The 12,184-nt window shown below is 43.2% G+C and overlaps 1 protein-coding gene across 1 annotated transcript in view; it reads left to right on the top strand.

The window, feature by feature from the left end:
• The first annotated feature begins 291 nt into the window (after positions 1-291).
• The window catches only part of vsnl1a (visinin-like 1a), a 30,115-nt gene continuing 18,222 nt past the window's right edge, over positions 292-12,184 (top strand). The window contains exons 1-2 of the mRNA XM_070986818.1: positions 292-578; positions 7,502-7,668. Of these exons, the coding sequence (XP_070842919.1) occupies positions 7,507-7,668 (162 nt within the window). The 5' untranslated portion in view covers positions 292-578; positions 7,502-7,506. The remainder of the gene's footprint in view (positions 579-7,501; positions 7,669-12,184) is intronic.

Raw genomic sequence — 12,184 nt, forward strand, 5'->3', positions numbered from 1 at the left:
AGAGAGGCAGATACTTACCGCTCTCTCTCCTTCTCTCCCTCAGTATCTGTCTCTTTCCCTCTCTTTTTTTCTCCCCAGTCTCTCTCTCACTCTCTTGCACTCTCTCTCCCTCTCTGTCAGTATCTCTCTCTGTGTCTCCCCCTCCACACTCTCCCCCTTTCTCTCTCTCACACACTCTCCCCCTCTCTCTGTCCTCCTCCTCCTCTGTCTCTCTTTCTCCCTCTCTCTCTCTCTTTCACACACCCTCCCTTGCGCTCTCTCTCTCTCTCTCTCTCTCTCTCTCTCTCTCTCAGTATCTGTCTCCTCCTCTCAGCTCATCAGCAGCAGTGTGTGTTCAGTAGCATCATCCCGCGGACCCGCACCGCTCACTTTCGGTTGATGCTGACTTTTCTCCCGCAAAAAAACTCAATAAAAGCAGCCGAGAATAAACTGAAACGCACGGCAGAAATCTAGCTCGCGGCTCGACAGAAGAGCAGCTTCAGACGTTTCATTCGCCTCTTTTCCGTCCTCGCAGGGTTTTTTTTTTTGACCACCCCAGACATCAGACCGGACTTCTCCCGTTGACTCCGCACTGTAAGGTAGGATGGATGCTCTGTGCCATTTGTTGAAGGTTTCGTAGTGTGCATGGAGATGATTTATTTTACATACTGACCTGCATGATGCAACCTGGTGGTGCGTCACCCTTTTGCTTTCACAAGACTAATTATGGATTTATTGGCGTCCATGTTAATGAGGCGCAAACTACAATAATGAGACACATCATTTGTCAGTGTTGCACAGTTGCTTCATCAATGCCTGATGCTATTGGCACGTTTTGCACGCAAACCCGCGACTTGTCAGCATCAGAAAGACGTGGTTGTGCCTTGCTTGGGTTACTCAGACTGCCCACACACATACACATGCACGCACGAGGCTTTCGATTCAACAACAAAAGTGCAAAAACAGACAAATCAGCATCGGCCGCGGCTGGTTCGCGCCATCTCCCTGATCAATGCAAACTGTGTGAATTTAGTCGATTGCAATTAGGACGTGGGATGTCTTCGCCTGGCACGACATGGCACGATGTGGTGTGATGTCCTGGTGTAATTTGGCTCTGGTGCTGATGTTGTAAGGGTGTGTGAGTGTGTGCGCGTGCAGGAGGAAAGCGGGGGTGTGGTGGGTCTCCTTAACCCACATTATCCTCACTCACCATGAGGCTACTTTTGCAAATCAGTGCAGACATGACCACATCTCATCTAACTGTGCTTATTGCTTATTGTACCCCTGCCTCTCCTGCACACACAAACATGCACACACACACACATTTCAATAATAATAATCAAACCCTTAAAGTGCATGGCTTGTATCTAATGTTACCTCTCCTGGCTGGGGCTCTGCCTGACTCTCAAGGTCATCCCCTGTTGGCAAATGATGGTAAAGGGACAGAGTTATGTAATAGCCTCCTGCCTGGCTCAGGGGCAGGTCTGCTGCTTGTTAAAGGACTGTAAAATTACTCATTTGACAATAGATCTGTGTGTCCGCCCACACTTGTCTGTTGATGTGTAAGTACAGCTGTGCTTTTTTTCTTCTTTTTGGCTTTGACGATGCCCCGGTGGGCTACGAGACAAAGGGCTATGACTCAGGTTCGGAGTCAGCATGGCGCTCTGCTCTGCATTGCACTGCAGACTGACCCAGAGTGTGTTGTCCCACACTCGATCCCTCTCGGTTTCCCTTCTAAAATAAAGCTGACATTTGCTGATTATGCACCATCCTGTCTGTTTTTTTTTTTCCTGTGGATGTGAGTAACGGGTGAAATACATTACCATGCATAAAATGAAGCGCTAACAGGGAAGTGGGGTGTGTTCAGTGTTTTGTGCTAACAAGCGTGTCATGCCTCTGCATCTGTCTCATATCACACCCTGATTACACCCACACCACTCTCCTTGCAATTACCCCTTTTTACTGTAACTTATGCCTCTTTCCTTTGGTCATCTTCTTCTGATGATGCACTTTTCCCCCGTTTGTCTGTAGGACTGAGCTGGAGAATGTAGAAGGAATCTCATCATTATCACATTTGTAGACTACTGAACGGTTGCTGAGTGGAGAGATTTCTCTCAGTTATCTAACATTTAAAAATAGTTTTCATTCTAGTCCTAATTTATTGCAGCACAAGGTTGAGGGTGAACATTAACAAAATGAAAGGATGGCAAGGCTCTTACACCGCTCTGAAAAATCCTGTGTAAGTACATGGAGAGCGATGAAAACCTGGAATCCGGTTCCTTCTATGTGTGCACACACTTGGCCAATGGGGCCGGTTCTAATTCTGATTCTGAAAAATGACAGTGAGTGGAGACGTTGATGTGAGAGCGAAAAGTATGGAAGACAAATGTGATCATGAATTCCTGGCATTGGCAAAACCGCGCAAGAATGTGTATTTCCCTATGGCCAAACTGACCATCAGATCTGTGAAAACAGGCATGAGGCGAAGGTCTTTGAAAAGTATATTTAAAAAATGTGGAGGAAGATGATGTTTTGAAATTGCTCCAACACACCATGTTGCCACTTGCGTCACTTTAAAGGGAGTGCAGTTGCGGGTTTTATATAAAGCGGGCTGCGGGGGATGTGTGATGTATTTAAGTGTTGCCTTTTTGGACACCGTGAATCAAACGCTTAAGATTATTTCTCAAAGCGTAAACGTTATTACATCTTATTACCTAAACTATTTACTGACATTGTAATAATGCGTTGTGATGTAAAGCTGGGCTACCGGCAACACGCTGACACAATACAGATGCAGAGTCAGCTGTGCTGCTTGTTGCATGAATGAAAGACGACAGATTATGAGTAACACTTGCATTATGATGCAGAGTGTAAGCACATTGTTATTACATTAGAAGTGAATGAACATTTAGCGCCACATCAGAAGTTTGTATCTTTCATCCAAAACGTATTCATTCCTCAGAGGTTTTCTATGTTGCGTGTGGTGCAGCATCAGATATGCTAACAGTCTGCTCATCATATGCTTTTAATGCCTTGAAATGCAGCACTTAGGCTTTATTCTTAATGACTCATGGGATACAACATTCTGCAAATGTAACAGGCACGCAGTCATAAGCACATGGTGCCCACACTTGCATTTATGACTGGTGGGAGGTACTGTAAGCAAGAACACATGTATTCACTTACATACTGAGCATACATGCTGTATAAATATGCATGTGATGTATTTACTTTCTAGAAGTGCCACACACACTCTCCTGCACACACATCTATAGTGACATAATGCCGAGGCTCTCACGCGTCTTGTGCTCGCATCTCTCCGGGGACACATCTGTCTCCTGCTGCAGCTACCATCTTCAGGCTCAGCCCATCGTGTCTGACAGCCTGTGCATTGTAACAGAAAAGTGTTCACAACTTGCTGTCGGAGTGCACTGCTTCCTCGGCTTCACTGCAGCACTGACAGACTTTTGCATGTAAGCGGGGATGTTTCTGATAGCTAACATGTTTTGTTCAGTTGTCATATTCACACAGTGTTGTTTAACCCATGCCCACATGTCAATAATGACTGCTGCAGATGTTATCTTCTAACATGCAGTGCGTGTGCATAGTCTTTTGCCTTTAGGGCAGCTGAAGGGTGGGGTTCAGTAGCATTTACTGAATCTGAATCGCATTCAAATCGCTTATCAGTAACAGCATTCTATCGTAGGCAGAGCAGATGGTCCCTCTGAGCCGGACAGCAGCTTCTACACAGACTCTGCAGAACAACCCACATTAACTTTCCTGCAAAAGTCTGTTTATTATCTAAGCTACAAACATGAATGCACGTCTCTCCTGCACCTTAGTTTGCTGACCCAGCACCAAACTAACATTCACCATCAGCACATTAAACAGCATGTAAACAAACCTATGTTTACATGCTGCTCCGGTCCAGTTTGATGCTTTAGCTTGCTCTTCAATACCACCGACAACACGCTGTCTTCCTCTGACCACTTTGTCTCTTGGTCCCTACAGTGTAACACAGGCTTTCTGGCAGCCTGTCAGCTGCTGTCAATCAAACACAGACAGGAACACACCCCTCCAGCCAGCTGAAGAAAGACCATTTGTGATATTTCCCCAAAGGCCCTTTTTCTTCCATTGAATAATACATTTAAAAAACACCTTGATGTTATTTTTGACTTTAAAAAGGGATGATTAGATGTGATTTCAGTTGGACTTTCAAATGGCACTCCACCAATTTTATGCATATAGATTGGGTTAACTAGTCACATCGAGGGTGACTCTTATTGTGAAATGTAGCTCTGGAGCAGCTTTGTCAAGTCCAAAAAGAATAACCTTAATGATGTAATAGTGACATCATCGGGGTTATCTCAGCTTGGGCATGGAAACGACAAATTGTGCAGTGCAAAAGATGTTGGTGTTTCTTAGGCAAGGATGTTCTAATAAACGATTGCATTGTGGGAAATGTAGGCTCCAGTGTTTTTGGATACTAAGGACTAAAAGCAGAATCTCAGCCTCTGTTGCATTTTTTTTAATCTGTCTGCCGTACTTCATGGATGTGCAATGCTAATGACAAGAACAAAATAAAACTCAAATGAGAAACACCTATGTTTGGCCACGTCAGTGTTTTGGTTCAATGTGGTTGCATCAGTTTCATATATCAAAGAGGCGTATGGGTGAACAAGTAGGACTGCTGTATGTTTGTCTTATGGAGGAAAAATAGCTGTTCAACAAGCTGGGGACTTTAAATCACAGTGGGCTGATCCACTGCTGACAGATGATTGTCGTCACTTTTCAAGATCTCAGAATACATATTTAGTTGATTTTCACATTGAAACTGAAGTTGAAGGATCACAGGGTCAGTTATGAATCACAAAAAGAAAAAGAAAAACAGAAGCAGCTGAATGCTCTTAGATCGACCAGCGGGTCACATTAATTCAAGGCTGTTTCTTCTGAAAAGCGCCCGTTTGAGAGATTTTTATCTGAACACTTTTGTGTGCTCAGACTGCATAATCTGTGTCCTAACTAGCACAGAGAGCACTACCCCCTCACTCACAGATCACCGTACTACACTGGCCTACCAGTCCAAGCTTCAAATGGAAGGGAAGCTCAGGGGATGTTACTGTGCTGTGGTCATCAGTCACATGTCTCTCTCATCCCTCACTCCTTCAGTCAGCCTGTCTCTCTGCCATTCTTTGGGTTGTGGAAGTGTGAATTCTCATCTCCACCTGTTGCAGTGTTAAAGTGATTGAATTAAATGTTCTGTTTAACTAATTAACTAACTTCATGTCCTGCTTCCATAGGGACACTGTAGCCTTTGATACCTGCAGTGATTTAATTTGTAATAAATGCATTTGTAGTGTAGTCCATTTAATTTACAGGCAGTGTGGAAGCTTGATTAGTCATAATTCAAATTTTTAGTTTTGCACATCCTCAGTCTCTCGGTGAACTTGCATCATGCTGAGCTTGGCTGAACACATTTTTCAAAATTGGATTTCAGGCCTAAGTGTATCTATCTTCCTTAGACAAATGGTCACCAAATTGCAGTGCAGGGACTGTGTGAGGCGCTCGGGAAGGTTCTAAGGGGTCTCTGTCAAATGAGGAATTGTTTATTTTCCTTTTTTTCCTCAGTTCACAAAGAATAACTTTTCTGATCGATGGGTCTCTCTCGCCACTTTTCTCCCTCTCCATCAACAATGTCAACAACCAAATTAGATCAACTAACCAAGCCGCGGTCTACACACACACGTGTGCACACACACGTGTGCACACACACACTTCAATCCTCCATTTCACAACTCTGTCAAATAATTCGACCCCTGTGTATACTGGGGCCTGTATGAAAGAAGACATGCTCTCTGTCATAATAAGAAATACAAACCCTTCTCCCTGCCCAATTCAATCCAGATAAAGGCTCAAACAAATTATTCTGCCGAGAGTCACAAAAGATTGATGCCACTCTCACGTCTCTACATTAAATATGGAGGTATTGCCAGCAGCCACTTAGCTCAGCGCTCTGTCAAACCACCAATTGTTGTTTCTATTATCTGGTTTTTATTGTTGGGAAGAGCCAGACTAGCCGTTTCCCCCTGTTTCCAGTCTTTATGCTAAGCTAACATAAAGCTATTTTTTTATTTTGATGTCACACCTTACCCTTCAGTGAACTATTGATTTATTTCACTTCAGTATGAACATAAACTCGCAGTGACTCTCTTAACAAAATCTATTGCAGATGACCTTTCTGTAAATAATGTAGTTGTGAGCAGGGACCATTTTGAAATCTGCCTTGGTGGTGTGTTCAACACAATCTGGCATGTAGGGTGTGGCAGTTGGCTCCTGAAATGCGGTACATTTCCGAGCTGTGTTGTGACACAGTCAAGCCCTGAAAATGAACAAGCAGAAAACACGAGCACTTTGAAAAAAGTAAGTCATTTCTTACAGTCAAAAGGCGTTTGGTGTTTGTCAGCCAACGTCAGAGTTGAAGGGGGATGAAGGCAGCAAAGTGATGCATTATGTCCTAAGTGAGCTTCCACTCACTGCATTGTTGGTTTTCACAGCATATTGAAATATATGGAAGCCAGGAGAAACGTGGAGCAACGTGGTGCAAAATCAATCTCAAAACACACGGCATGCTTTTGAAAAATGGTCACTTTGAAGACTCACACTTTAAATGGAACTTTGCAAAAACCAGTACAGCATAGCGCGCCTCAGTGTACAGTGCACTGCATACGACTGCAGCACCTCTTGGATGCTTGCCTGAGCCTCCTTTCCTCACCACTGGGCACTCCGAGACACACTGGCACCACACACACTGATGCTGCCTCGTATCTCTCTTGGTCTTTTCAAGTTAAGGAGGTCTAATAAAACATCTCAGCAGAGAGTAGAAATGTTCCAAAGCTCTAACCATCTTTTGCAAATTATGATAATTATGGGTTGGTTAATGGACTAATCAAGGCCATAAAGTGGCAGCATCGGCGCTGTGCAGATACATCCGCAGAGGCAGCTGTATGCAGACTGCTTGAGTGGAGAAATGAAGGGACATTAAGCACCAAAACACACTTGAGTTTCTCTAGAAAGTCACAGTAGACCACTACTTTAAGATGTCATTATTACCCTCTTCAAAATCCAAAGAGTCTCAGTGAGATGCTCTCCACGTGGACAGTAAACAGCTAAAAACCTTTTGAAAAAATAGCATTTTAATAGGCTGAGGCTAAAATAAATGTTGTTCATGGAGAAAGCAGGGTTTTACTGATTTAACAGGGTGTGATGAAACCCTACAGTGACTGTGATCAATTCATCATTCCACACAGTTTATCATCGCAAAGGAAAAGGTTGCTTTGTTCTGTAAAAATCTCTGTTTTCAGCCTCGATAAATCACTCCAAACGGCCTTCAGACCTACAGGTTCATAAAATGTTCTCTATATAGGGCATTTCTTTGAGTTCTGTATTAAGTGAAAGGAGTTTAATTCGTGTGTGTGTGTATGTGTGTGTGTGTGTGAATGTGTGTGTTTGTGTCTTTTTGCAGGCAAAATGGGGAAACAGAACAGCAAGCTGACCCCTGAAGTGATGGAGGACCTGGTGAAGAACACAGAGTTTAACGAACATGAGCTGAAGCAGTGGTACAAGGGTTTCCTGAAGGACTGCCCCACCGGCCGCCTCAACCTGGAGGAGTTCCAGCAGCTCTATGTCAAGGTGAGACTCCACTGACTCGCTTTCAGTTGATGGATTACACACATACAACACACAGTATGCTTCAGCACTCACAAACACAGAAGCACAGCACACAGAGCACACGCCTCTGAGTAGATCCGACCGGAGTTCAATAAAGCAGTAAATGTTTAACAGCTCACAATGGGGTTGAATGGGTTATAGCAGAAGAAAAAATAGTGCAGTATGAATAAAATAAAGCAGAGAGTAGTTTGAAAGAACAGAGCCAAGTTTGTTGGAGTTCAGCAGAGGAGAGCAGGAGAAAGTGGCCCCAGAGCAGAAAGAAAGAGCGCAGAATGCTGCTGAGCTCATTATGCTAACATTATATTAACATAGTCTGATGGAGGTTGAGTCAATGTCTGACAGAAAGCTCAATTTTTTGTATTGTATTCATTACAAGTAACTGGTTTCTTTTTCAAGACGTTACTATAAAGGCATCTATAAAAATGTGCATTTGGAGCTAACTAAGTAACTAGCTAGATTAATCCATCTACTGTTTGCTCTGAACATAAAATAATGTTGATGAACGCGATGGCCTGACAGTTTTTTCTTTTCTACATTCAGTTCAGCTATATCAATATTTTACCATAAACACGATACACTAACCTGAATTTAAAGCAACACTAATCAAAGTTTTTGTATTAACAGTGGATCAAATAACCATGTCTTAAGTGTAGCGTTGTGTGTCATATTAATATACAAGTATTGATCAGTGTTTCTTTAAATGATTATAGTAAAATATAGGTGATGCTGTAACTGAACAGAATGTAAAAAGAAAATTGGCCAAGCAGAGTCTGTACGGACTACAGTTTTTCATAGATGTCATACCATTCACGTTTCCTTTTAGCATATATACTCAGTATTTGTAAGCAGAGTAATAATCACAATGGCAGTAACACTTTTAGTTGTGGAATTACGAGCATATGATGCAACAGCAGCAACAGTATCGTAGCATCACTAGCAGAGGCATAGTGTAAATTATGAGCTGTGTATTAATTTAAAAAAGATCAACAAATGCATTGTCAATGGGTTTTACTACACATGATGTTAACAGGGTTGCTTTGCGGTCACATGAACACATTCTGAATCACCACAAAACCACTGAGGGAAAGTGCTTTCCCATTATAAACCCTGCAAGATTTTAGCAGGCACCCTGCCATGTTCCCATTCGCCGCTCCTGTATCTGGGCAGAAAACCAGCAGACGGGCCGATATCTGAGGCGCTCAGATGATTATCTTCTCATGTTAATATGTAGCCTAACGTATCTCATTACATCTGACAGAAGAGTGTAAATTTATTCCATGATTAATTCATTTAGTCTTATGAAACAGAACACATTCATAGAAACAGTGAGCTCATAATGAGAGAGAAATTTTTGATCAAATAACACAGTAAGTGGCTATAAATGATATACTTCAACAAATATCCACCATTAAAATGAGTGCGATTACTACTATAACTGATAGGGCTGTCTGCTGCTAATACAAAAATGGATTTTTGTATTAGCTTTCCTGCCTCAAAGCGAGCCATGCATGTCCCCGCTTTGCTGCTACATCAGGCTTCTTGTGTCCTCTTTTACTGAATTCTTTAACTTCCTAAGAGTTTTCATGTAGAGAGCTGCTCGTGTTAGAAGAGGCCTTAATCTTTTATCACCGGTGCCAGAACATGCCTCACAACCAGAGGGGGCTGCTGTTACATAAGCCAGGTCTGGTGCACTTCCTCTAAATGCCATCGGAGCTCAAACATCAGCTGAGACCAGGAGAGAAAGTAAAAAAAAAAAAAAAAAGCTGAAACAATCATAGGTAAGTGAAGATATGGCTGCCAGGTTTTTAAAAAAAATCAGAGCAAAGCACATCTGTCACCACCGGGAATGCCGTTTTTCCATTTGGACCAATTTGTCCCATTAAAACGGACTGAAAAGCATCCAAATCCTTTTAAAATTGAACTACAAAAATAACCTGGTCTCCTGGGAAAAGAGAAAGATTTGGCAGCTCTGACAGAGGGATAAAAACACAAAAAAATGGGGTGGAATATCCCTTAAAATCTCTTTATGGCACAATACGACGGCTCACAAGCAACAGTGGCAGGAAAATCTGCAGCCGCACAAAGGGGGCAACACAGCTCAGATCTAAAGGGGTCTTGTAGGCTTCTGGGTAAATCCTATTATTGATGCATCCTATTGTGTTTCTAGGCAACAGTGTATCAGTGATAAGGCTTTATTTAAATCCAGAGGGCTGATAAGTGGAAAAACGGTCTGCTGTGACCTCACATTAACGGGACAGATTGTTCCTGTGAAGAGTGACTCTGCGTGTGTGTCTGGAAATGTGTGTGTGGTGGGGGGGTCATATGTTTAGTGGGAGGGAGAGTGAGACAGTACAGTGTGTTTTTGCGTCGGTTGAAAGCGAGAAACAGAGACGGGCAGAGATGAGAAAAGTAAGCAAGTGAAGCAAAGTGTGTATACATTATTTATTAGTCATTAGCTCGAGTGGAGTCATGAGAAATGAACGGGAATATGTGTGTGTGTGTGTGTGTGTGTGTGTGTGTGTGTGTGTGTGTGTGTGTGTGTGTGTGTGTGTGTGTGTGTATGTGTGTGTCCTCGCTGTGCATGCATGCATGAGATAGACTGGCTTCGACTTACACCTGTGCACCGAGAACTTTATTTCCGTGCGCTCCTGCGCTCGTCCCCGCTCTGTTCAGATCTCCTCACATTCACACAGATCTGCACCTGTGACAACTGTCAAGAAGCCCCCTCCCCAACCAGCAGCAGCAGCAGCAGCAGCAGCAGCAGCAGCAGCAGCAGCAGCAGCAGCAGCAGGACTTTAAATGCAGTGTTACCTCCACTCGGCTGCCTGCCAGGACTTAATGTGCTGTTTAGGTTGACTTGCCGCTCTCTGGTGTCTTCTTTCTTTTTTCCCTTCTGTGCTCCATCTCGCACTCCTTTAATCCCCAGTGCCTTTGTGCAGGTAATCATCTTTTCAAGAGAAAAGGGAAAGCGGGGAAGAAAAAGTGATAAGGAATGAAAGAACGGGAAGAGAGAAAGAAAGAAAGAAAGAAAGGGAGAGAAAGCAGGTGGAGCATGTCGGCTGGAAATAATAGGTGTGCGTATCTCAGGGCGGTCTGTGATCTTCATAGTTGATGCTGTGGTGGAGCAGAGAGGCTGCAGTATCTCTGTGTGTACCTAAGCAGTATTGTCACTTCTTACGGTTCCATTCAATCAGAACTTCAGGGTCATGAATTACTCTGCATATCATTATAAAAGAACTCATTAAAAGTAATGAATCTCAGTTCTTTCAAATGGTCAGATTGATTATAGTTTAAGAATCCATCCTGATCAGTTGCTGGGTTCAGACGTACGGCTGAAAGGATGAAGAAATGAAGAGTGTGAAATCAGAAGTAATTCAAACACAAAACGATATAGCTTATTTAAATGCATGTTTAGCGTTTAAGTAATTAGTAATCTCTCACTGTGGTGATGAGGCTGAATAGATAGATTTAGCCTTCTCTGAGTAGAAATGGATTAGATGAATTCTCAAATTTTCTCCCAATTGACAGACTGATTAATGGACTAATTTGCTTTGGCACCAGTGTGTAATGTCATGAAGAAATCTCCACTGACACTGAGCTGAGCTTTCACACTCTCCGTGTTCATTTTAGCTTACCGAGGTTAGAAAAAGACAATGTTCAATCACTTCACACTCTCAGTACCCACCTGCACGTTTGGCGTGATCACGCCTTGTCTCTCATGTTTTTCATTTTCCGACCAAAGTGTCACTGTTCATAAATCCTGGTCAAACTACGGCGGATCATTCAAGTGACCCCCTGCAGGTTTTTCCTTCCTGGTGGATTTCCACTCTTAGCAGCATCGCCGATGCCAGACAGCGATGTAAAAATGGAAGAGAGGCCTCCGTGACAATTCACACTCAAGCGCTTGCATGCCACAGCGTGTGAAATTTCTCATCCCTGACACGCCAGCCGCTGTGGGAGCCATTTGTAACAGGATAACGACACTCCCTGAGATGTTAAGGTGATAGATTTTGTCACTCTAGTTTTTTTTTTTTCTTTCTCGCGCTTGATGCATGCAGAGACAGCAGCCACAAGGAGAGATGCACAAACACACATGCATACATTTAACAGCGATCCATACTGAACTGCTATAGTTGAAACCCTGTTGCATATGTTTTGTGTCTGCCTGTACGGCATGTTCGTGTGTTGGCTGACGGCAACATGAAGTGAGCATCAGTGTTGCTGGTCTCCTGCCAGCTGCTGTTCTGTTGATGTTATGTGATGAGATACGGTGGATGTCAGTATAATGGACTTCATTATGGTTTGTGCTACAGAGCAACTTCCCATCTCTTCTGCTCATATCGCTCTGTTGTTGTCTCTATGGAGAACACCTGCATGGAAATACAGGAAACAACAGACACCACTTTGATATTTCAGCTTTGTATTTTGAGCTTGTGGCTGCAGGTTAGAGCGGTGCAACAGTGTTTGAGAAATTGGA

Source organism: Chaetodon trifascialis, chromosome 19 (genome assembly GCF_039877785.1).
Source record: "Chaetodon trifascialis isolate fChaTrf1 chromosome 19, fChaTrf1.hap1, whole genome shotgun sequence".
NCBI lineage: Eukaryota > Metazoa > Chordata > Actinopteri > Chaetodontiformes > Chaetodontidae > Chaetodon > Chaetodon trifascialis.